The 27,615-nt window shown below is 43.0% G+C and overlaps 1 protein-coding gene across 1 annotated transcript in view; it reads right to left on the reverse strand.

Annotated features, from left to right (window-relative positions):
• Positions 1-27,389, reverse strand: part of EVL (Enah/Vasp-like) — a 141,484-nt gene extending 114,095 nt beyond the window's left edge. Inside the window, exon 1 of the mRNA XM_033108357.1 lies at positions 27,257-27,389. Within this exon, the coding sequence (XP_032964248.1) occupies positions 27,257-27,261 (5 nt within the window). The 5' untranslated portion in view covers positions 27,262-27,389. The remainder of the gene's footprint in view (positions 1-27,256) is intronic.
• Between the last annotated feature and the right edge of the window lie 226 nt (positions 27,390-27,615).

The raw sequence follows: 27,615 nt of genomic DNA on the forward strand, positions 1-27,615 counted from the left end.
ACTGTGTTTAGGCTGTAGGCACACAGCCCTGACATGATGTACGTGCAGCAAAATAAAGACGGAGCAAATGAAGAGAGTCTAATGTTCCCATCAAGTAGAACAGAAACGCTCTTCTGACACTTACAGAGGTGCACGCGCACTGCTGAGCTGTGTATAGACAACCAAGAGGAGACTTAAATGCAAATCAGTTACAGTCATGACTAAAAATACGATTCTTTCCTCACGGCCCATCCGTGGGTTTTTCCAACAAGCAGGGGGCCGAGTGGAGGTAAGAGGCACTCACAAGTGTCCTCACTGGAGCCTCACCTCCAGCACCCTAATTAAGACTCCCCTCACCTCCATCTTCCTGCCTGCCTTCCTCCCTGTTGCACACAGCCACCTGTCCTGGCACCTTCCAGTTGAAACCCGCAGAATGAAGTCTCGCCCCCAGCCTGGCATTCAGCTCCTCCACACACCTCCCACACGTGCCAACCAGATCCCCACTGACCCGGCACACTTACTCACGCCACCTCCCCTGTTCCAGAGCTTTCCTCCTTCCGCCTTCTCTCCACAACGGTTTGGAAAGTGTGCTTCTGAATCCAGTTCAACTGTCAACCTGAGAAGCTTCGGACAAATTCTTACCCGTCTAAGCCTCAGTATCCTAATCCGAAGACGGGATCACAGCACATCTGGGGGTGCCCCAGAGGTGACCCCCTGGCACACATGAACCACCATCGACAGCAGCTAACACTGTGGCATATGCTTCAAAACTCCATCGAGTTCCCCTCCTAACATAAACCAGCCCATGGTGACCATGACAACTTCAGAATGCCTGAGAGGCAATAGATATATATTTTTAATCTCACATATCGGCCTGGGCTGAGGAGTAGCCGTTGTCCATTACCTGTCTCAGGCCTCTAACCTGCTGAGAGTCGCTGAGGACAGGCACGGAGGGGGCCGACAGAAGGTACCTTAGGAGTTTAGTTCCTTGTAACCTTCATCTGAAATATATAAACAACCTAAGTAAAAACAGCATGCTTGCTAGGCAAAAATACAGCTCCTAGAGAAATCCATTCTAATTCTGGGCCACCACCCCCAAATTCTTCTATTTTGAAATTATGGGAAGCCCACTAGCAGTGACCTTTGTTTTTAGTCCCTTTTAAGCCTTCCCAAGGCACAACACATTCCTGGGCACACAGTAGGTCTCTGGTCAAAACCTTTTTGAATTCAGTGAATGTGTTTTTATTCCAGTAGAATTAACATTTCCAAAAATTTTTAAATGCTTCTTGAATCAGTAAGAAATGTGTGAGTCCTACACTCTGAACTAAATCTTTTCCCCAAATTACATAATTCAACTGAACTTCTAAAGTGATATTTAACTTTAAAATAAGTTTTAAATTAAGCCATCCCTTACTTCTATTAACAAAAGCTACCCCCAAAAAGCGTTTTATCGTAAAGCAAACACAATTACGACACATTTTCAGTTTACCCCTCACTACCCAAAAGTAGGAGTTCATCGATCATTACTTCTGCATTCCTGGCTACACCAATGCCTCTCCTCAAATATGCACTTTCTCAATATCTGTACCTGGTTATTGAAAATTATCCTTGCTTTCACTCAACCAACACTCAAAGAGTTACTATGTGCTAGGTACCACTCGAGGTGCTGCACAGAGAGCCCTGACGGCCAAACCCCTTAGTTCTGCGGTGCTTCCATTCTCATGGAGGAAGCCAGATGCGGAGTAAGAAAAAGATGATAACATAGGGCAATATGCTAGACAGTGCGTGGGGGCTACTAAGAGGTGATGACAGGAAAGGCCCCCGCAGGTAGTGACATTTAAGCTGAGATTTGAATGACAAGCAGGGGACAGTTAGCAAACATCAGGGAAAGGTCACTGCAGGCAGAGAAGACAGCTGGCGCAAAGGCCTACGGTGACAAGTGCGGTTTTCGTCCCTCTCATACAGTGTGGTCGGAACAGAGAAGTAAGGAGGAGCAGAGGGAGACGCAGACAGGCTTTCTCAGCCAGGAAAGCCACTGTGGAGTTTGATTTAGGGGGCAGTCACATGACCTGGTTTTCATTTTAGAAGAAAAATGGAAGTGAGGAGACCAGTTAGACGCTGTGACAACACTCCAGGTAAGAGATGAGGGGTCTGGACTCAGAGGGCAGAGAAGACGAGAGAAGTTGATGGATTGTAGTTAGGTGTGTTTGACAGACCGTCTTTCTCACAACTGAGTTGTTTCACGTGGTTCTTAGATTACTAGTGAAGCAGAGCAAAGGCGGAAAATATTCCAACAGAAACACTGAGAGCACCACCAGGACCATAAGCCAAAGAAGTGTAAGCTCCAGGAGTGAGCGGAAGACCTTGACGCATCTTTATTACTCCATCCCAGGGCCTGGCAGCTGGAATTATTCATTAAGTATCTGCTGAATTAATGAAGCAGCACTTTGGAGATTTAGAGAGAAGATTTCATAAAAAGATGAAATTCGATTAAGTCAGCAGTCCTCTTTCTGGTGAGAGCATCCAATGAAGGGCAGATTATCCTTTGGAATGAACAAGTACAGCTGTTCCAATGTCACTCAGATCCTGCCAAGAAAATCTTACCAGGAACAGAGGGAGAACCAGGAAGATAAAAGCACATAAGGCAAATTCATATATTCAATCAAGAACTTTTTCTTGGGCACCTGCTGTGTGTCCCGCACCGCTCTCTCCCCGAGAGGGAGGGAGGCGGGAACAGGCCTCGCCAGCAGTCAGGAGCAGACCACACACACTCAGCAATCTACAACGAGTCAGCAATGGTGAATCTGTGCACCGTGTGTGAAGCCGGCACACAGGGTTTGATAGTTACTATGTTAGCATGTGGGTATTTTCCAGCTGCAACTCACTGTTCGCGTCAAGATCCTCTTGAAATCCGGTTCCATTACGCAGTTGCCGTGAGCTGGGAGAGTGAAGAGCGGGGCTCCAGCCACCGCTCCACTTCTTAACAGCTGAGTACCCTCTGGCAAGTCACTTTATCTGTCAGAGTCCAGAGTGTCAGCTTATTCACCTACAAAATGTGGAGAATAATTCCTGCTCTGCTCCCTCACCAAGAAGCTGTGAGGGCCAAACACAATAGCAGGTGTGCCAGTGCTTTGTAAACTGAAAGTGCTACGAAAATAAATAATTGTACTATTATTAACAACAAAAGAAATGACCCTTTTTTACTTTGTGCCCTCTGAGATCCTGATATGGCAGCAATTTTAAGTATTCATCCAGGCCATATAGCTACATGATTCATAAATACAACGTACTCTCCAAGTGACCAAAACAGAATCTAGATAAAAACCCGTAACTGTGGGAATTCAGGGCTAATTACTCAAAGCCCACTCAGCCGAGCCACCTGAGACGCTTATCTCCTCAACAGGTACTCATTCTGGCAAAGCATAATTTTCAAAAAGCTAAAAACATAACTCTCATACAAATAAATATACAGCATACATGTGTCAAGGATTGATTTAACTCATTAAAGAGGGAAGCAGCAGGATGGCAAAGCTGGTTCAAAAGTAATACAAGAAACATACTATTAATATATGTATATATACATATAGTCAGTGGAGAAAGAATGCCGTGATAATCTTGCAAAGTTGGCTACCAAGCTGGTTAATGTAGTACAGAGCAATTAAACCATGACCTTTGAGGTTATCTTTTCTACTAAACAGAAGTCAATTTTAGATCTCTACTGGGCAAAAAATCATTTGTAACTTAACAATTTTCTTCAAGTCAACATTTAACTTTACAAAGTCAGTCTTCTCCAAGAATGTCCCTCAGATGGGCTTGCTAAACAACGCTTTTGAGTGACACTGAAAGGGCACACAATAATCTTTCTGCCTTTTCTCCAAGTTTTAGCTAATTTTCCTAAAATATCTGGACTTAGCTTATTATTGCTTCCAATGTACGGGTTGATAACAAGTTCTTTCCTATCTGGTCCATTTTTGCTTCTGCCTCATTTAAATCTTTTTTATTTTTTGAAAATCGTTCAAATGATTGAAGTCAATTCTAAACTATTGCTTAGTCTTCTTAGGTCAAATCATCCTGAAATTTGGGGGGCCCTATTTTCCAGAACTTCCAGCCTTCAACGCTTCTTTGAATTATCTCCAACTACCACTTTGTGGGTCTCTCAAAGACGAAAATGGGCCCGTCTGATCCCCAGAGCCCCGTCCTCCAGGCTCTGGCTATTCTGAGGCAGTTACCATATTAATGCCAGTCTCCTAACTTCACAAACTCACCCTTGTCCAGCCCCTTCTTTCCAATATAACAGCACTTAGAAGTCACAAACCAAACCCACAACAGAGGCACATATACACTCAACCCACACTAACAGGCACAATAATATGAAGTCAGAAGAAATGTAATAAATCGAGAATATCTTGTTCATATCTGTATTTTCCACAGAGGCTAGGGAATTGGAATGAATAAACAAACAAATTAATTAATTAAATGTTCGAAAGAGCCGAAAGAATGAATGGCTCCCAAAGGCTCCAGTATGTTAAGTGTTTCCCAAGAAGCTAAGTGAGGAAGGGAATTTCTGGGGACTAGTCCAGTGGGAGCCTTCAGAAATGGAGACGTCGTCCACCGGGCTGTGGCATGACAAAACCCCCCAGACGGGGTGGCTCATAAACAGTGGTTATTTCTCCCAGGCTGTAAGTCTGAGAGGCTGTAAGTCTGAGATCAGGCCTCCAGTGTGGTCAGGGGAGGGCCGTCTTCAGGTCGAGGACTTCTCAACTGTATCCTCACGCGTGGGAAGGACCCGGAAGCGCTGTGAGGTCTCTTTTCTAAGGGCACTAATCCCGTTCACGGGGGTTCCACCTTTATAACCTAATCACTCCCAAGGCCCCCCTCCTAACACGATCCCATGGAGAGTTAGAATTCTAGTATGTGAATTTAGAGGGTGCTGGGGTAGGGAGACACCGCATTCCAACCACAGCAGAGACCAAATGAATGAACACTGGGACTTGCTGGCACCGACTGGCAAGGCAGGGGTGACGATATTTGACTTTGAAAGTAGGGAAGCAGAGCGTAAATATGTACTTGTAAAATCGGACCACGCCGGTCTGAAGGCACGTCTGAAGCCCCCAAAGACAGCAGCTGCCCCTCCCTACGGTTTGAACACTAAGGTCTGGAGTCTAGGCACCAAGCCTCGCCATGCAATCCCTTCCTAACCTACAACTGCACTGCAAGGCCCTAGACTAGAGAGGGAAGCCTTCATTTAACACGTGTTCTCACAGGGGAAGGAGCTAGAGCAAAGGCAGAGACAATGATAAAGAAAGCACATGAATACGTGCCTATGAGAGTTGTAATTTGAAAAGTCCTGCTCTAGATAAATGTGTTTTATTCCCTCAAAAAGCTAGTTCTTCTTTTTTCTCACATTTTATTTCTGACAATCAGGCTTTCTCTATTTCTGATTTCGTACTAAAATGTACAAGGTGTTTTTTTTTTTCCTCATCCAAAATAGCACTGCTTCTTCGTTTTCACTTGCATGAGTCTTGCAGTGGTGTTTATATTCCTCCTGACAAAAATCTCCTACACCCAGTGTATAACCGTGGTGTTTAAACGAACAGGTATGAAGAAAACTGATTAAGGCCCGCCCGTGGATTGCTGATGCTGAGCTGGATTTGTTAGGTAGCGGATTAAATTTGGAGCAGCAGTTCTTTTGAAAAAGATGGATACTCACTAACATGAGAGAAATGAGCACTGGACTATTTTCTAAATCTCATTCTCAAACTATCCACTTCTCCTATGATACTACCTTCCTCGGACCCCACAGTAAATACTGAATAAAAGAAAGACAGAAAAAGAGAGGACGAAAAGGACACAGGATGGAATGAACCAAACAGCACCACTTTACTATATCAGAATGTGGATTTTGAAGGGTTTCATGGATTTCATTAATGTGGTAAGTGACCTAAGAAAAATGCTAGTCGGATCTCCTCATTTTGACCAAAGAAGGAGAAAAACATAGCACCTTGGGTCACACCACTACTGTCAAAGCTGAAATCAGAACTGAAGTCTCTTAATTTCTAATTTAAGTGCTTTTCCTTTATGCCAGTGGCTCTCAAGAGTGGGGTCCACAAGCAGTATCATTATCACCCAGCAAACTCCCCAGGGGATTCTGATGGTGGGCAAGTTCAAGAACCACTGGCTGCACTAACAACACCAAGTGATTCTGCCCCTCAGAGAACAGCTGCACTCTTTGGAGACATTTTTAGCTATCACAACTCGGGGTGGGGGAGTACCCCTGGGGGGTAGAGGCCAGGGATGTTACTACACATCCTACTATGTACAGGACAGTCCTCCATAACAGAATTATCTGGCCCAAAACATCAACAGTGGCAAGGTGGAGAAACACTGTTCTGTACCTACTATGCTCTCTCTCTAAAAAGTGTCTATCCCTTTGAGTTGGAGGTCTAGTTCTCTTTCATAACTGCACCCTCTCCAGCTGCATCCCCAACTGGTGTGCCTCCACTAGGTGAGGTGAGCTGGCATTTGGACCCCGTGGCCAGAGCCCCAGCCCCGAGGCAAGTCACTCCCACTGCAGGCAGCTAAATCCAACTCCCGCATGGGGCACACAAATGATCATTTCCCAGGAGTGCTGGGATGTGATCAAGATTAAAGATCAGTGGCGGACGGGTGGCTCAGCTGGCTGGGGTGCAGGCTCTCAACCACAGGATTGCCGTTCGACTCCTCGACTCCCGCAAGGGATGGTGGGCTGTGCCCCCTGCAACTAACAATGGCAACTGGACCTGGAGCTGAGCTGCGCCCTCCACAACTAAGACTGAAAGGACAACTTGAGGCTGAACGGCACCCTCCACAATTAAGATTGAAAGCACAACAACTTGACTTGGAAAAAGTCCCGGAAGTACACACTGTTCCCCAATAAAGTCCTGTTCCCCTTTCTCGAGAAAAAAAAATAATAATGCGGATACTCATTTAAAAAAAAAAATTAAAGATCAGCACTGATCTTAAAAAAACAAAAACAAAAACAACTCAGAGCAACTTCCAGTAATAGTGAACTAGGTTTTGTAGATCACTACTCCTGGTGAAAATAATAAAAAAAAATCCAGGTAAAACAGCTAAAAAACAAACAACTAACACTTCCAAACGCATCAAAGTGCTGTAGATGGTAAGGAATTTCTAGGCTAAAACTGAAGAGAATGTAAAAAGGGTCTGAGAAGGCAAATGAGCGTAAAAGTCCCTTTCTGGCCCCGAGGGCATTTGCTGATCCCAGGAAATACAAACTTTCATGCTGATGGCCTCACAGGGTAAGACTCACCCTCTCAAAGTGCTCTCCTCTTCACAGTGAGCGGAAGGGCTCCACAGACACCTCCCCGGAAGCGGTCCATGGCACCTCAATGAGGAACTCCTATAAGCACCCCAGCCACCACCCCACATTAAGGGCTAACATTCATTGCACTGTTCTTATGGCCCCCGTACTGCTCTGCTCTTGACCTGTACCCATTAATTTAATCCTGGGGGGCATGGCAAAGAGTTAGGTTCTTCTCTTTTTCTCATTTTACAGAAGGGAACCTGAGGCACAGAGACACAAAATTTCCCCAAGATTGCAGTTCAAAAGTCGCAGAGCTAATCAACTCAAACGTAGCCTGCCTGACTCCAGAGTCTGCTCTTAACAACCACAGAACAAGTGAAAACCAAAACGCCACAAAGACATTGATTCCAGTCTGAAATAAACTAAATAAACACCCATCAACAAGGGATTGGTCAAATAAAGCACAGTGCACACAGAGTCATTATAAAAATAGACCTACATTAATTGCTCAGACATTACTACAGCTGAGTGAAAACATTAGAGGATTATTACAAATTATGAATTACCATTGTATACTAGACATCTCTACAAATCAGACAAAAAAGCAGGTTACAGAGAAGCACATCCAGCACATCTCATTTAGGCACCATTATGTACAACACAGCCTTGCAGTTCCAAGCTCGGTCTTCAGATTCAGAGAGCTTACCACTCCTTGACCTTGGGCAAATTCCTTCAGTGTTCTGAGCACCAGCTTCCTTCGGAGTAACATGCGGTAACGTGGTTATCTCACAGGTTTCAGTGAGAATCGAATGACATAAGGCCCGTGCAGCGGCTCAGCCCAGAGCCACTTCAGGACCGCTCACTCCACACAGCTGTTCATTCTTATGATGCTTTCATATGTGTACATCGGCGCATCAAGGTGTGGCAGTATGTAGCTGAGAGGCGAACAACTGCTACATCCAGGGCACTGGCATGCCCTGGTCCTCTGCATTTGATTTTCTTCTACTTTTCTGTATTGCTGAATTTTTACAATGAACGGGTATAATTTTTATAAAAACAGTCATACCATTTTATATATACCTCCCCAGGATACAGTGTCCAATATGAACACTCTCTATTCTAATAACGTTAATGGATAGGTGAGCCCTCAAATTAGAGACCCAGGAGACATAGAAAGGGCAAGCTGGCGAGAGTGAGCTCCTAGGCCGGAAACATTACCAGGCATATAATAAATATTTGTTGAATGAATGAAGGAAAAAATGAATTGAGAGGCAATACAGACGCTCCTGTACTTACGATGGGGTTACAGCTAGATAAACCCATTATAAGTTGGAAATACCATAGGTCAAAAATGCATTTAATAGCTTAGTTGACCTTGAACATGCTCAGAGCCAACAGCTGGGCACAATCACCTAACACAATGAATCCACTGAGAAGCGTAGGCTGTTTACCCTCGAGACCCCCGGGTGACCGGGGGCTGCCCCCCACCATCGCGAGAGGACCGTACGGCGTATCTACAGCCTGGGAAAAATCAAAATTCAAAACTCAAAGTATGGTTTCTACTGAACGTGTATAACTTTCGCATCATTGCAACGTCAAAAAATCCAAGTCGAACCACCGTAAGGCAGGGACCGTCTGTACGGTGCAGCAGTACTGAGTTTGGGAGCCAAACACAGCTGGATTTAAACATCAGCTGTCGCTTCCTAGGTGTTGGCATTGAGCCATTTATTTGAACACCTCTGATCTTCAGTTTCCTCATCTATGAAATGGGATTGTACCAATTCATAAGACTATCGTATGGATTAATTGAGATAGTAAATGTGAAAGCAGTTTGCATTTAGCAAAAGTCAGTAAAAGCTAGTTTTTCTTTCCCCTGGTCCCAGGTTTGCCAATGACAAGCTTTGTGACACTGGACAAATTCTTTCTCTGAGCCTCAATTTTCTCTCCTATAAAATGAGCGTAATATTCACCTATCTCTTGGGATGCTGTGATAATTACATGACAGCTTTCTGTATAGTATAAGGTACTATACAAATGGGAAGACTTACTACCATTATTATGAGAGTTTTTTGGGTCAGTTTATTTTATAGCTTCTGGGCTCCAATAAACTCAACTTAGGTGGCCTTTAAAATCTGACAAACACGCAGATTTTATTAATTAGTACTAACTTACTGACCTTCATGAGCCTTCCCAGAATAGCCTGATGCCTGTCTGTCTGGAAATAAGGTCTCCCTTGATCTGACTGCGATCACCGCCTCCCGAGAAACCCTGGTCTAGCTTAGCCCACTGTCCTTACTGCCCAGCACTGAGCGCGGCGTCTGACACAAGCTGGAAGCTGTGATTTCAGTTTTGTTCTCCTAACGATAAAGATGGGAACTCCTGCTTCTTTCTACTGTTAAGAGGAAGTGCTAACCTTCCTGGGGTGCCACCAGCTGAACCCTTACACAACTGGCACGTCCATGCACCCAGTGTGTAGCACCTTAAGACAGCTAACATTTCCAGAATCCTTAAAGCATTTCTCACACATTGTCTTCTATGACCAAAGAATCAGCTGTCATGGTAGGCAAGGCAGGGGTTATTGCCCCCACTTTACAGAGGAGAAAGTACGGAGCCAAGAGGTTAAGTGAACTTGATCAAGTCAAGGCTTGTGTGGCTAACCATGCTTGGTAACAGAAAGAACTACAGATAGTACTTTCCTTGGAAAAGGTGAGGAGGGAGGGAAAATAAAGCTGTGCCTTCAGCTCTTCAGTAGGGCCAGAGGCTGACACCTGGGAGTGGAGTCTGGCGTTTACTTACATCAGGATCAGGTCTCCTTAATGTGAGAACCAAAACCAGGAGACATTTAAGTTCATGGTCTCACGTGACTTAGTTCTACCCTAATTTCGATGTCCAGCAGCCCGAGTCAGAAAGATCAACAGAACCACAGGCTACCAAAAGGGAAGGGCCCTTGACATCGTTTAGTTCAATCGCCTCTTGTCACAAATAGATGAAGGTGACGAGGCTCGGAGGAGGGAAATGATTCACCAGGACCACCCGTGAGCTCGGGCAGTGCCAGGCCTCGAAAGGCTCCCCGGAATCCAAGCCCAGTTTCTCTTCAGCCCCTTCCTCAAATGACTGACTTCCAAAGGATCTTCACTGACAACTCCGCTCCCACCCCCACTCTCAATACCTTCCATGTCCTAATTCTTTCCTCTCTCAGAATCAAAGTCACGCATCCTGGTCATTGGACACTGAGCAAATACCAAAGGTCCAACTGTGGCAGTAAAACGCCCCAATCTCCTGACTTTTACTACATAAAGGACGACCCTATATGCTGATTAATACGTACAGGACCGCCATCACCCTGCCGTTTCGGCAAGAATAACAGCTGACGAAAGAAATTGAATTGTGATGACTAAACATCTACATTATCCTTCCCTTCTGGCTTCTTAACTTCCTCAAAGCTTGAAACGTTCAACAAATATTTGTTGGTGCTTATGATGTAATGATGGGACTATAACTGGTGCTGTCCAACACGGCAGCGACCACGGTGGCTACGTGTGGCTGCTGACCGTGTGACATGTGGCATTACAATCAGGAGGAATATCATATGCAAAGAAGATGTAAAGGTAGGTTCCTTATAATAAGGAGAACAGGGGAAATTAATCTGAAGAGGCAGAGAGGCCAGCTCACGCAAGACTTTACATACTACGCTAAGGAGTCATAGCTTTATCCAGGAAGACACAGAAATATCCCAAAGACACTTAGGAGGAGAATATCAACTCAGACTTGAGTATTAACAATTTAACAAAGTATAGAGAAAATATTTTAAGAGGTGGAGTACAAAAGTGAAATGTAATTATGGAATTTTAATAATGATGAAGATCTGACTTAAATCCAGCTCTGGAGAGAAGGGGACACACAAAAGGGATTTTAAGGAGGAAGAAATTTAATGACACATGTCCACCTGGACGTGGGGGCAGGAAATTAAATGATTCCATCAAGCCTCCAGGTTTCCATTTTGGGTCACAGTGTGCCTCTCACTGAGAATGAGGATTCGGGAAGAAGACAAGTCTGAAAAGAAAAGCCGTGAGTTCAGTTTTTTTTTTTTTTTTAAATAGATTTATTGAGAAACAGATTTCTATTCCATAAAATTCACCCATTTAAAGTATACAGTTCAATGATTTTTTTCAGTGTGCTCACAATGTGATATGAGCATCACTGCAATCTAATTTTAGAACGTTTTCATCATCCTCAAAAGAAACTCATACCCATTCGCAGCCACTCCTCCCATTCTCACCCCTCCCTCCAGCAACCACCAGTCTACTTTCTGTCTCTATGGATTTGCCTTTTTTGGACATTTCATAAAAGTGGAATCATATAATACGTGGTCTTTTTGTGATTGGTTTTGTGCACTTGGCATAACGTTTTCAAGGTTCATCCATGTTGTGTCAATATCGGTACTTCATTCCTTTTTATTGCTTAGTAATGTTCCACTGTCTGGATATACCGCATTTTGTTTATCCATTCATAAGGCATAGATTTTTGGGTTGTTGTTTGGAATTATGAACACTGCTCCTATGAACATTCACTGTAAGTTTTGTGTGGATGTACGTTTCAGTTTGTCTCAGGCATATGCCTAGGAGTGGAAATGGGGAGACATATGGAAACTATGTTTAACATTTTGAAGAACTGCCAAACTGTTTTCCACAGTGGCTTTTTACATTCTCCCAGCAATGTCTGAGGTTCCAAAGACATTTGTACCACATGGCCACTTACCCAGTCCAGTGTGTGGAGGTTCTCCACATCCTCACCAACATTTGTTATTACCTGTCTTTTTTATTCTAGCCATCCCAAAGCGTGTGAGGTGGTATCTCATTCTGGTTTTGGTTTGCATTTCCTCATGTCTAATGAAGCTGGGCACCTTTTCATGTGCTTATTGGCCATTTGTGCATGTTCTTTGGAGAAGTGTCCATTTAAATCACGTGCCAATTTTTTAATTGGGTTATTTGTCTTTTATTATTGAGTTGTATAAGAGTTCTTTATATATTCTAGATATAAGTCCCTTATCAGATATATGATTTGCAAATATCTTCTCCCATTCTATGAATTGTCTTGTCACTTTCTTGCAGTACAGTTTGCAGCACTCAGTTTTTAATTTTGATGATATCCAATTTATTGTTTTCTTTTATCATTTGTATTTAGGTATCATTCCTAAGAAACCACTGCCTAAACCAAAGCCATGAAGATTTACTTTTATGTCTTCGCCTATAAAAGATTTAACACTTTAGCTCTTAAGTTCATAACCTATTTTGAATTAACTTTTTTTTTTTTTTTTAAAGATTTTATTGGGGAAGGGGAACAGGACTTTATTGGGGAACAGTGTGTACTTCCAGGCCTGTTTTCCAAGTCAAATTGTTGTCCTTTCAATCTTAGTTGTGGAGGGTGCCGTTCAGCTTCAACTTGTTGTCCTTTCAGTCTTAGTTGTGTCGGGCGCAGCTCAACTCCAGGTCCAGTTGCTGTTGCTAGTTGCAGGGGACACAGCCCACCATCCCTTGTGGGAGTTGAACCAGCAACCTTGTGGTTGAGAGGATGCACTCCAACCAACTGAGCCATCCGGGAGCTCAGCTGCAGTTCAGCTCAAGGTGCCGTGTTCAATCTTAGTTGCAGGGGGCGGAGCCCACCATCCCTTGAGGGACTTGAGGAATTGAACTGGCAACCTTGTGGTTGAGAGCCCACTGGCCCATGTGGGAATCGAACCGGCAGCCTTCGGAGTTAGGAGCATGGAGCTCTAACCGCCTGAGCCACCGGGCCGGCCCCTTGAATTAACTTTTTTATATGGTGTGAGATAGGGATCCAACTTCATTCTTTTGAATGTGAATATTCAATTGTCCCAGCATTTGTTGAAAGGCTATTTTCCTCACTGAAAAATGGCATCCTTGTAAAAAACCAACTTCTCATAAATACAGTGGTAGCGAGTCCAGTTTTAGGCATGCTGAACTTGAGGTCACTTGTGCTCTATTTCCTTGGGACTAAGCTATATGTGTAGAAAACCATGTCTTCTACTCATAGCCCAGGAATCAGCAGAGTGAACTCAATAAATATCGGGTGAATGATTATCCATCGGTGTGACTCGCAGTTATGCAGCCTCGTCACCCAGACTTGGACACTCTGAAGCAGCCCACTCTTTGCTCTCATGAAGGATGAGCTGGTTCTCTTTCTAGTGATGCTCTTCTATTTGACTCTTTCTTCATCTGATTCACTCTGCTGCTTACAGTTCTGTCATGCACAGCGCCACAAATTGAGAAAAGCATTTTCCTTCTTCTCAGGAAAGTGTTTATAAACAGTACCCTAAAGCTGCTCAGTTAGAAATCTCAGCTGGTACAGAAAGCAATGCCAGTGGACACATCTGATATTAATCTGTCCATTGGCACAGAGGCTCCAAGGTGTGATGTGTTTCTGTTTTGTACAAAGAGTTTCATTTATGTGCCAGGCTCAACATCTTTCCATGTTCAAGCCAAAGTTAGAGAATTTAAAATTTTAAATTGTAATGGATTTTAGTGGGTCAAAGCTCAGTGAAAGGCGGCCCTCAAAATCATGAATAACTGGAAGAACTGAGGACATTTAATTAAGATAAGGCAAGACTTTCTGAAGACCATGGTCTTCAAGCAACTGAAAAGCCAACTGGAAGAAAGAATAAACCATTTCAAAGAAGTGCAACAGGGGAGAACCAGAACAGAAGACAACATCCCCTAGCCCAGCCCACTGCGCGCGCGCACACACACACACACACACACACACAACTGTGTTGTTCATACCTCTTTCCTGCCCCTTTCATCTCTGATGCCCCGTGCTCCCCTTCTGGGCTGTCTACTCCTTAAGGCCCATCTCTGGCTCGTGTCTGTAGCCCCACCCCTTACCTCAGTGTCTTGCATGTGGCAGATAATATATATCTTTCAAGTAAAAATTTAAGCAGGTATGATACATGAAAACAGACAATAAGGAGTAATCATGTATTTATAATACAGAGATGTATCACTTTTAAAAATTCATTTACCGTGGTAAATTTTTTAAATGGTGTTAAAGTATTCACTTTTACTGAAATTATGTTTACATTAAACATTTAACCCTACCTTTATTGTGCAAAGTGACATCCACATGTGTTAGCACTGCCTAACCAATCACAAGGTCACTTGTCTCAGAGATAAAAGGCAAAAGGTCAGAGCACTGACCTCCAGGGGCTCTTCTAGCCGGAAGGTCTAAAAGCCTGTGAGCAGCACTCCCGTTTTCTCTCCTGTCCCAACCTCAAAGCTACCCACCATGGGATTAAGCAAAATGTTTCTAACCGTGCAAATACACCCGAGGACAGGTGGCAGACACGCTTGTTCACTCTTGTCCACTGCAGACAAACTATAAACACTCTTGTCTGGAGTCTGAGTCAGCCTCTAAGCTGGGGTGGCTGGGGTAAGCGAGCAAAGGGGCAACACAATTTATTTCCTTAAAACACACTACTCATAGTTCTTTTAAAATCCAAGCCCGATGAGTTCATTATGGCTATTCCCACTGTCTAAGCTTTCTTCTATGTTTCTGATTTATCTTCTCATAGATCTGATCATTTATGACTGTGTGTGAAAACTCCAGAGACAATCTGAAGCTCCTCCAGAGAGGGTTTCCTTTTGCTCTGACAGGCAGGTAGGTCGGGGTAAAAACAACGCCAGGACCCCTTACTATAACCAGATACTGAGATGATTCAGAGCAGTACTCCAGCTCCTGAGGGGGCCCCTCTACTTCTGGCTCGCACCGCCCTTACGGAAACCCCCACTTGGCAGGCTCTGAACATGTCTTTGTCTCCCCAGTCCCGTGAATGTGCCTAAAGCTCTAATCATCTTCTCAGGTGACAACTGCTTCTCAGGTGACAAGGTGCAAACGGCGCCGAATGCCAGGCTCACCTGTCCACCTTCTCCCAAGTCCGCTCTGCAAACATTGTCTGCTGTGTAGCTCTCCTCTGCCTTCAAACTGACTTTCTGTTTCTTTAAAAAAAAAATTTTTTTTTATTGGGGAGTATTGTGGAACACTGTGTTTTTCCAGGACGCATCAGCTCCAAGTCAAGTTGGTGTCCTCCAATCTCGTTGTGGAGGGCGCAGCCCACCATCCCATGTGGGAATTGAACCGGCAATCCTATCAGTAAGAGCTCACGCTGCAACCGACTGAGCCATCCGGCCGCCCCTGACTTTCTTTTTCATCTTTGCACCTTCTCTTGTTCTTAGCAGGACTGGCCCAAATAAACTCACAAACCCCTGTCAGAAACAGAATCCCCAAATCCAACACAACTTTTGTTTAAAACCAAACCAGAGAGCAACTTTCTAACACAAATCACTCATAATTTCATTCAAGTTTCTTTCTAATTTCTCTCCACAACTTTTGCAGTTTTGAGATTTGAATCTTTCCCAGGAAACTACCCAAATCAAGACCAGAGGAAGCACTTTGGGGTGTGGGAAAACAGATTTGGAATTACTGTTGACTAACGGAAACCCTAAAATCCCAGTTAAGATAAAGCATTAATCAAAAGTAATGTCATCACGCATTCCAATGTAACATGGTTTATCGCTGGAATTGGGGGTGTGGAGCTCTGCTCCCCTCAAAGAATGAGGCAGCTATCAAGTCCTAGGCTCGAAGCCTGGCGCACAGCGGACACACACGAAATGTGAGCCCCCTGTGCCCTCGCCTCCTGCTCCTCTGTCCCACCGCCCCCACCTGCCTGACACTGAACACGGGCTGCAATTTCAGCCCAGTCCAGTTACCTCACCACAGAGTCTAAAGCTCACTCCCAAGTTCTTGCTGTACTGAGTGAGGGGAGCTAAGGTCAAGGTCACAAAAGTGGACAACACACGAGTCAAGGCAACAACTGCTCTTGCCTACCTTTGTCCATACTAAAGGGGCAAAAATACATGGAGGAGAGTGAAAACAACAAAAGAACTGAGACATAAGAAACAGAGCTTCATGGCCCTATTACCCCGTTACCTGTGCCCCAGCAAGTGACCTCCGGAGTCTCGTTTTCTCATCTGCGAAATGAGGGACCCATACATTCACTACCCGACTGAGCAAACTGAGCACATAGCACGTTCCAGGTGCACCGCGAGGTGTCAGGGCTACAGTACTGAGGGAACCAGCCTGGGCCTGAGCCCAGGACCAGCTCAGCAGTCCTCAGCGCTGGCTGCACAGTCAATGACCTAGACACTTTAAAAAGACAAAACTAAACTAAACAACTCCACCAGACTCGTGCAATCTCTGAGGTAGGGCCCCGGCATTGGGGGGATGACGGGGATGAGGGCCTTTTCAAGTGTTTCTGATGTCCAGTAAGGGTTGAAAACCGCTGGACTTAGAGGATTTCTAAGTTTCTGAGTCTCACGTTCTATGGTTTTACAAATGAGTATTTTTTTACAGGTCAAAAACCTCCAAAACAAACTGGTTTCAATAATAATTTGGGGGGAGGGTGTCTAAAGGTAGAGGGGGCCCTGACGTGCTAACAATCCTATCCTGAAAAGTCATACGGCCTGTACGTGATCTCTTGTCTCACTCCTGCCTCCTTGGATTCAAGTTCAAAAGCCACAGGCATCATTTCACGAATGAGAATTCTCCTGAGGGACGTCTAGATGCCTGAATCATACCTTCCTGGATTTCTTCCTTTGGGTTAAAATACTATTTCCCAAACTTTGGTCATTCATGATTTCTGTTACGTCTGTTTAACATGGGTGCTATGTTGCCTAATCTTTTTCTTTAAAATCAACTCACTAGAACAATAAAAGAATATCAGTCCTATTGAATATTAAAGCATATTACAGGACCTCTTTAACTAAAAGTGAGGTATTGGCACATGAAGAAATACAGACCAATGGAATACAACTGAAAATTCAGAAATAGGTTAAATTAATTAAATATGACAAAAGACAGCATCTCAAAATACCGGGAGAAATTGAAATTTTAGTAACTGGTACTAGGATTACTGAAAAATCAGAAAAAATATAAAATTGGGTTCAGCCTCAAACCATATATATAATTCCAAATGGATCAGAGATTTAAATGTTTGAAAAAACAAAGAAAAAGGAAAAAAAACTATGTATACAAGTACTAGAAAAAACATAGGTGAATTCAACCGAGGTGTGTAGAAAACTTTAGAGATATTACTGAAAATCAAGAAGCAATGAGTGAAAAGACTGAAGAAAAACCTGTTTACTTCCCATTCAGTAACAACACGCACAAACTCACCTGCATTAAGAACTTCTGTACCGTTTCAGCTCCTCCTGCCTCACCTGTTTCTTATCCCAGTCACCTGTGAGGCAACCAGTTTGCCCCGACTTCCACCTGCTTCCCATCCCTGCTGCACAGGACGGGCTCTGCTTCTGCCCCAGATGTGCCACGGCAGCCCGCTCAGTACCCACACGTGAACACCTGTGGGTGCTGGCACAACTTTGTCACATGAAGACAGCAGCTAGTGGACACATGCTTCGCCCTTTCTCCGCCTGATATCAGCCTAATCCACGATGAACGCTCATACTGGCTCTCCCTCCTTCCATTTCACTCCCCTCCCTTCATTCCTGCTCCCAGAAGTCACATCCCCTCCCAAACTCCCCTCACAGGAGCCTTGTCTCGGGTATAGCTTTCGGGTTGGCAACCCAATTAAAATACCACGCAGTTGATGCATTATTTTTTTAATACACATAAAAATAAATACTTAATTATTCAAATTTAAAACACACTCATCAGAAGAAGCATAATTCCCTACTCTCAAAGTGTGGGCTGTGAATCGTGACTTTCTTGAAGAGAGGACAGTAAGAAAAAGGGAATGAAAGAGTGACGTGACAATGATGAAACCTGACAAACATTACTTCAGCCAGGTGATCAAGGTCAACATCAGCATCATAAATCTGGTAGCATCTACGCTTTATATGTGATGAAATGGCACTTTATGTCTGTGCTCTTCCTCCCTAAAACTTATAACCCCAGTCTAATCATGAGAAAAACATAAGAGAAATTCCAGTAGAAATTCCAGTAGTGGGGCATCCTACAATATACCTAACCAGTACTCCTCAAAATAGTCAATCATCAAAAGTAAGGGAAGTCTGAAAAAGTAGCACAGCCCAGCGGAGTCTAAGGAGATATAATAACTAAATGCAGTGTGGTGTCCTGATCCTGGAACAGGAAAAGGACATTAGGGGAGAACAGGAAACCTGAATAAACTATGGACTTTAGTTAATACTAATGTATCAATATTAGTTCATTAAATATAAAAAATCTACAATGAATGTACCATGAATGTACCACGTAAGACCTTAGCAGGGGAAACTGTATACGTGGGAGGGGTATGGGAACTGTGTATTATCTGCTCAATTTTTCGGTAACTCTAAAATTGTTCTGAAATATAAAGTCTATTAGTAAAAAGAGAAAAAAAGGAGTTTTAAAAAGCATTCCTCCCTCCTTGGCCGCGGGGCTTGGACCTGCATTTTGAAAGGCCATATACACAGTGATTCCTACGCACATTGAAGTTTAAGGAACATCCGGGACATGGAGAGCTATAGTGCATAATGTCCTTACAAAGAAATAACATAAAAATGAATCCCTCCACACATCCACAGACATATCATGTCTCATGGCAGCAGTACGGAAACAACAGACGCAAGTGCTGTCACCCCAGGAATGCACTGATTCACTAAGCACGTAATGAAAGAGCTTTCATCTTGGATGTCAGCTTCAACCGTTTGGGGGTGGTTGCCTGGAATGTCGTATCTGGAAGGACCCATGCCAAGCGGAATGAATGGCACGATTTACTGTCCATTTTAGGTACTGGTGCCAGTGTCAGTACTTATGCAGCAAGTACCAAGTGCCAGGCAGTGCTAAGCTCTAGGGATGCCACAGAGATCCACAGAGCACAATCCTTTAGGAAGTGTAGGAAGAAAACGTAAGTAAGTACAAATATAAAGAGCTACAGAAGAGGAAATATGAGATGCCGTAGCGGCAAATAACCAGGAAGGGCCCTAGCCAGGCCAGGAGACAAAAACTGCCGCCTGGAGGAAGTAGCATTTAAACAAAGATTTCAAGGCTAAGAAGTTAGCAAGGTGAAGAGGAAAAGGAAGTAGTCAGACTTTGGTCAACTCATGAATTAGTCCATCAGATCTGTTTTGGCTTAAGAATTTTGGGCGAGAGAATGGAGAAGAGCAGATCAGAGCAATAGACAGCTCCTCGAAGAGAGCCCAGAGAGGAGGGCGGGTCCCAGGTAACGCTTGAGGGTGCCGGAAGCTTGTAAGGAAGGGGTGCAGGGCAAATACAGCTAGCACAGGGGGAAAGGACTGGGGAGGGTGTGTAAGAGGCTTCCACAACCAAGCTCTTATAAGAAGCTGCTCATTGTCTCTAAAGATACTCGGAAACCATGTCTTTAGAGGTCTACAAAGGCGAGTCTGTCTCACCACAGGACGAGAAACACACCTTGGCTAGTGTTTCCCTTGTTGCCAGGGCTTCCATGAATTCCATAGATAAATGTGTTGCTGCAGTAACACATCTAATTTTTCTGGTAAAATTATCTCTACCCTAAAAGAGCATACCCCTGTTTTTCGAATTTCAATAGTTCTATTTTGTGTCTTTTAGAGAGAATGTCCCTGAATCTTTTTTAGATATTGAAGCATCAATAGCAACTGTGGCTTCCAAACTAAAAATTACCACACATGGTAGATGAAAGGCTATATAATGATCTGACAAAAGGGCAGATTATTTGAAATCAGAATCGTCCTGCATTTTCCGGGGTTTGTCTTCCTCACAGACAGAATCAATGGTGGTGGGGAAGGCAGATAACGAACCACTGTTGAACATATACGGGAAGAACTTTTTATGGGTTCCCATGTGATCCTCACAAAACCCTGGGAAGCTCTTCTGTAAAGCTCTCAAGACACATTTTGCCAAGTATCTTTAGACTCAGTGGACAAGTTCCCTTACAAGAGCTTGGTTTTGGAAGCCTCTTACACACCTTCTCATTTATGTTTGAGAAATGGAGGCTCATGAAGGTTAAGTAATCCGCTCGACGTCAGTTGGCTGGTTAGGAGTGGCTCTGGGGCAGAATCCAGGTCTGCCTGATTCCAAAATCCGACCTGTTTAGAATACAGGGGGCTACATGTGACCTAACTCAAAATTTAGAAACAAACAAAAACTTCATTCACAGCTACGCTAACCCCAGAGCGAGGAGTTGAAGATGTCTCTCACACAGCCTTGAAGACAGTCCATGTTCACACACACAGCTGTAGAGGACTCGAGGGAAAGGGCTCCCTCCACTGGTGAGCAGATGGAGCCGTGCCACTCCTTCCTTCTGATTCCTTCCCAGGCCTTCCTTTGCTTTTTTTGGGGGGTGAGGGAGGAACCTCTAAATTAAGACCAGAAATAAACTTCCTTTCATGAACTTTATCTCTTTCTCTCTTCTTTGTTTAAAATTAACATTCGTATAATATGTATTAATAGCTTTAAAAATGTTTACATTGTTTGGTATCAGTAATAATACCATTTTGCTAATTTATCTTATTAAAATAATCAGAGACGCACCCTAAGATTTATATACACAGACATTTATCATTGTGGCATTTTCAATGATGAAATGCTAAAAACAAGCTAACTGTCCTAAAACTGGGGTACTGGTAAATAAATTATGGTATACCATGATACCACGTGATAGACTACTGTCCAATTATTTAAAATGATTCCAAAAAATATTTACCAAAGGGGAAATACATGTATGTTAAATGTAAAAGCCCAATACAAATGCACAGTACAATATCAAGTTTGTGAAAATGTTATACTTACATATGAAAAAATTAAAGGAACTATATCACGTTTTCTGTGATTATCCCTGACCAGCAGGATCAATGCAGATTTTTTTTTAGTGGTGGCTTTTATTTTTTCCCACTGTTATTGACACACAATTGACATACGACACTGTATAAGCTTAAAGAATATGGCATAATGGTCTGACTGACATATATTGTGAAATGATTACTGCAGTAAGTTCAGTTAACATCCTCAATGCTGTTTTTATTGTCTTCTTCATACCTTTCTGTGTTTTCATTCTTCACATTCAACATATACCACATTTAAATCAGAAAAAAAAAATGTTATTTTTTTAAAGAGAAAATTATTTCTAAGGGGATCTTTCCTTTTGGGCTCGGAAAGAGAAAACTCCACCTTTGACGAGGTACCACCACTGCCCTTCCCCTAATAACCCTGACGTCAGCGGGACGTGCTCTTCTCTAAGTTACCATCACATTATATAGCACTTCTGGTGTACTGTGTTTCTCCAAAAATAAGACCTAGCTGGACAATCAGCTCTAATGTGTCTTTTGGAGCAAAAATTAATATAAGACCCGGTTTTATTTTACTATAATATACGACTGGGCCTTATAATATAATATAATATAATATGATATAATATAATATGCTGGGTTTTGTATTAATTTTTGCTCCAAAAGATACATTAGAGCTGATTGTCTGGCTAGGGCTTATTTTCAGGGAAACACGGTAGGCATTCAAGAACTCGGAGTCATCAAGCGTATAGTCGTCTGCTGCCAGGTTTAAACTTGGATACTACACATATTCCCTTCAAAGAGAAGAAATCTTTATGTGAAACAATGCCGATGTAATTTATTTTCATGTACAATGATAAAACTAGGTCTAAATTTTTGTTTACATAACTAGATACAAACAAATCTACCAAATAAGTAAATTTCAAAATGACATTACTTTAATAAAAGGATGAAGTTGCTCAAATTAAAATTCATTGTCCACAAGGTAAATATGACAATGGCATTGGCCTAAAAACGAGTAGACGGAACAACAGAAGAGCCTAGAGAGATACCCACAGAAGGCCCACTGCACCTACAGCGGGTCTTCCTAACATGACCTCTAAAGACATCAGGAGACGTGCTCCCCTGCCCCCTGCAGCACTAAGTTCCAAAATGCACTTGGACCCAATGCGTTAGTGAGTGCAGGCTAACAGCGATAGACAAGGGCTGTATCTTATACTGTACCCTGCAATCACACTGCATTCTGTGTAACTCCAAGACTGATCGGGTGCCCTTGGCCCCGATGACGTAGTTCCCTGGCACATAACCAGACCTGCAAGATGCTGGTCTGGCCAAGCCTTCCATACACAGGGCGGGTCCTGACAGGGGCGGGGAAGCTTTCTGAGGATTGGAGATGAGCCTCACTCAGATGTTACCAGCTGCAACCAGGCAACCCTGCAGAGGATTTGGGGCTCCAGACGTTTGCACTGCCATTCAACTTAGAAAACATGGCTGATATTTGTCATATATCTATGGATACAGTCAAGTACCTGATCAGCAATTTTGAAGAAAATGTAATTTTGAACTGTAGCTCATATTCCAGGCAATTTAAAGAATGAATTTTTAAATACTCATATATATGAAACAAAAACAACTTAATGCTTAACCAATCTTCCAGAAGAATGCTATCCTAAACGTAAGAAATGATGGAAAAATCACAACGAAAATGACTTAATGACAAAAATTTCAAACTTCTACATATCAAATCTTAAAAAGATAAAAGGGAGATTGGGAGAATGTTTACTGAAGAGACTGTTCCCAACAGACAAATGACTAAAGTACACAGAGATACGTTGCATTCTGTGTGTTTTGTTTTGTTTTGTAGTAGAAAAGGGATGCAGAAAGAAGGGATCTAGTAAATTTCTGCAAACTTTTTAGGGATGGGCATTTGAGGGAGAGGGAGGTCTGGTTCTTTCTACCTCCTTATCCATATAATCCAGTACCAGGCAATAGTAAGCCCTCAAAAAATGATTTCTGAATGAAGATATGAAAATATACTAAGGTCTGTTAGAAAAAGGGAAATAAGAATTCAGGCAATGATGAGAAAATAAAGAAAAAACCAGACATGAGGCTATGGCCTTAATTGTCTGAGTAATTTGATTCAACAGGACTTTTTTGCTAAAATATGTGGACATGTGCCTCAAGTGTTCAGCGTATTTGTTTGAATGCCTCTCCAGCCTATGCCTCTCTGAGCCACTCCTTAAAAGGAGAGTTTGGAGACTACATTCCAGATCTGTATCAATAGGTCACATCTATGCACTCCCCTGAGATTTATCTAACAAGTAAAATGATGTTCTTTCCATTCTAAAAATTCAGGATTGAACAAAAATGAAAGTGTTTTTCATAGATGAACCAAATTGCTTATAAATATCCAAAATCAAATGAGTTGACAACAGACATTAATGAATAGACCCCCCCTTGACACATTTAGGTCCACTTGCAAAAGCCAAGTACTTGAGGCCCATGAAAATATACATGCATAGATGTTCAACTATAAACAGTGTGCAACAGAGAACCACGTTAAACCACGTCAGCAGCGTTTTAAAAAATCTGTGTAAAAAAACAAATGACTTAAAGAAAAAAGAATAACTAAGTGACTCATTTTGGAAAAACAATTTAAGAACGCTCATTTCTATATCTATGTCTTTTTAAAAAATCTGATCCAAAAGAATGAAACCTGAGAATGCTATCCTACTATTGTTGATCAAAAAATTAAATGTTCTATTCAAGAGGACCACATAAATGGTAATCTTTATCAAATAAACAATTAAGGAAATCAAGACAGGAGAAAGAAAGAAATATAGAAAAAAGAGAGGAAAGCACCTGCTTCTAAAATCCTTTGCTTTACAGTAATGATCTGAACTAAATACCATTTTTTTCAATTAATTATACATTAAGAGGAATTAAAGATTAATTCTTAAAATTATCTTGATTCCAGAGCTTTTTACTGACAGAGACAACTTAGCACAGTTATGGGACAGAACACAAGAAAATAAGTGTTATTATCCTCCACAACTTCTGAAACCTGGCAGCTTCACTCTCCTCCAGAATTGAAAATAGACTCAAACTGCCCCTGAAAAGGCAAACATTAGGGACTCTTATTTCCAGTAACCATGGACTAAGTAAACCAGAACAATCCTCCAGGTGAAGAGAACTAGAACAGCAGATGGAAAAAAACAGAATAAATATCTGCTTACAGGTTTGGGGGAGAAAGGTATGTCAGGTCAGAGGCTCAGGAAGGAGAACTCAGTATTTGAAGCTACTTTTCTTGGGCGTGTCGGCCAATTCCAAAAGGAATGCTAAAAGCCGGCGTTGGGTTGGGGAGTGAAGGTGCTGGTGAAGAGCTGAACACTAGGAGTAAAGGTGAACAGAACAGGCAGGCTCACACAAGGGCTGCGCTCAGCCTAGAAACATCTCAATCCTTGAAACAGCATTGAAGTGACCCAGATTGTAATGCCCCATCTGCCTGCCAGAGCAAATGTGATTATCTCTAGAAAAGAAAAGCATCACCTTAGGCCTTAAATTATTTCTACAAACAATTTTGAAAATATGTCCAGTACACAATCAAAAAAAACCAACCAAACAAAAAAATCAAAAACCAACAACTAGGCACATGAGAAGATAAGACAATATGAATGAAAACCAACAGAAACAGATACTGGAAATAACTCACACATACTGCCACAATCAGACAAACTTGAAGATAATTATACACACTATATTTAGGGAGATAAAAGACAAAATTAATAATTTGGGGAGATACCTGGAAACTATAAAAATGATAACCAAACAAAAAATAAAGAATACAAAATATATAATAAATGAAATTAAACTCAATTGATAGATCTAATAGCAGATTATTCAGAGCAGAAGAGAAAAAGTGAGAAGATTACCAGAATGAAGGATAGAGACAAACAGAGAATACAGAAGGAAGGTTAAGAAACACAGAAGATATAGTGAAATGTTCTAACATGTATAATTGTAGTCCCAGAAGGAAGGGGAGAGAGAATGAGGCAGAAGCAATATTTAAAATATTAATGACTGATGACGTCCCAAAATAATGAAAGACATGAAGCCACAGATTCAAGAAGCCCTAAAAAAATAAATAAATAATAAAAAAATAAATTCCATAAAAGAGACAGCATAGAAAAATTGCTAAAAACCAAAGATGAAGAAAACATTTTAAAAGCAGCCTGAGGAAAAGACTGACTACTCTCAAAGGAAGGACTGACAAGTGACTTCTCAACAGAAACAATCCAAGTCAGAGATAATGAGATATCTCTAAAGTGCTAACAGGAAACACTAACAAACCGAGAATTTTATAAATACTGAAAAGACCTTTCAAAATGGAGAAAAATGTTCTTAAGTTAGATTATGGCAATGGTTGCATAACTGAAAATACCAAAAACTTCTGAACTGCATACTTTAAGTGAGTAAATTTTATGGTATGTGAATTATATCTTAATAAATCTGTTTTGTTTTAAATGAGGGATAAATGACATTTGCAAACAAACACTGTAAGAATCTGTCACTAGCAGACCTGCAGTAAAGAAATCCTAAAGGGTATTTTTCAGGTGGAAAGAAAATGACCCCAAAGGGAAAATGACAAAGGTGCCACTGCAGAGCTATGGGGAAAAGATGACCTTTTGGATTAACAGTGCTGAATAAATGGTGCTGGTAAAAATATAAAATTTGACCACTTTTTCACAAGTTATACAAAAATCAATTCCAAGTGGACTGTAGATCTTAATCTGAAAGGCAAAACGGTAAGATTCCTAGAAGATGTTATAGACTTACAAATAGAACTCTTACAAGTTAGGAAGAAAAAGGCATGTAAACCCAAAAAGAAAACTAGGCAAGACATTTGAACAGGCACTTCATAAAAGAGGGTACCAAATAAACGTGAAAAGATATTCGACCTCATTAGTCAGCGAGAAACTGCAATTCAAAACCACAATGGGACACCACTTCATACTCACCAGGATGGCTAAAATTTAAGACTGACAACACCAAGTGTTGGTATGGATGTGAAGCACAAGCACTCACACACTCTGGTAGGGTGTAAATTTGCACAATTTGCACAAATATTTTAGCAACTTGGTACAGTATTATCTACTAAATTTCACAATATGCGTATCTTTTGAGATAGAAATTCCACTGGGTATATACCCAACAGAAAAAATGCACTAGAAGACATATAAGAGTAGTCATAACATCATTATTATTAATAGCTAAAAGTTGGAAACAATTCAAATATTTACCAACACCGGAATGGATAAATTGTGGTATATTCATACAATGAAATACTAGAGATCAGTAAGAATGAACAGTTACAACAGAAGAAATGAATTTCAAAAACATCTCCAGTGAAAGAAGACAGACACAAAAGTATATTGCATTATTTCATTTATATAAAGTGCACAAAACAGGCAAAATGAAACTAGTGACACTATAATTTTTCTGGGCTATGTGTTTAGAAGGTAAAATTACACAGAGAAAAAAGACAAGGAGGTGATTATCCCCCCAAAGTCAGGATTGGGTTACCTTTGGAGCGGGAATTTCAGGCGCCTGGCTGCTGGTAATGTTTTATTTCTTGACCTGATGATAACCAGCAGGCCCCCGGCTGGGCGATAAATCAACGAGTGGTACGATTTAGGTCGTGCACTTTACTGCAGTGCAAGAAGCAAGGAAAGGGGATGAGAAAGGGGAGAGGAAGGGAGTAAGCAGCTCCAGATGGAAGGAAAGCACCACTTCACTGAGCACCGGCACAGCGGAGCCGTCGCCCAAGGGTAGAGCCCGCGAGACGGAGGCTCAAGGGGCTTCGGGCCGGCCTCCTCGTGGCTGGAAGCCACCGACCCGAGATTCGGCCAACTTGTGCCACCACGCGGCCGGGGCGCGGCCACACCTGCCGGGGGTGGCGGCCTCCCCCACCCTACACCCTACAAGTGCCTCCCGCAGGCTGCAAAGGCCGGCACCGCCCGCTCCTCCAGAACGCCGCCCACCCCGACACCCCCAGGCGCTCCCACCGTTTTCGACGCCCCCAAGACTCCCCCGAATCCATGCCCCGCTCTGGACGCCGCCCGCCGTGCTCCTTCCCCGCCGAGACGCCCGCGCGGCTCACCTCATTGTCGCTGCCGGGGCGGGCGCGCGGGGCCGAGGGCGCGGTGCGGGGCGTTAGCGGGGGAGCCGGCCCCGGGCGCGGCGGCTCCGCGTCTCGCTGGGCTGCGGGGAGCAGCGGAGGCTCATCTTCTCCGGGCGGGCGTCCCGGCCGCTAGCTGCGGGAAAGGGCTGCGGCCGCGGCGCCTGACAGCTGGGCCCCGGCCCCTGCCATCTTGGCGGGCGCGTGCCCGGGCCGGCGTGTGCGCGCTGCGCCGGGGAGAGTGTAAGGGAGGGGAGGGGGCGAGCGCCGCCGGATCCGGCCGTCCTGAGAGCGCGCGCGCCCGCCCGAGACTCGGGGCGGCGACCCCCTGGTCCGCTGAC

This window comes from Rhinolophus ferrumequinum, chromosome 6, assembly GCF_004115265.2.
Source record: "Rhinolophus ferrumequinum isolate MPI-CBG mRhiFer1 chromosome 6, mRhiFer1_v1.p, whole genome shotgun sequence".
NCBI classification, from domain to species: domain Eukaryota; kingdom Metazoa; phylum Chordata; class Mammalia; order Chiroptera; family Rhinolophidae; genus Rhinolophus; species Rhinolophus ferrumequinum.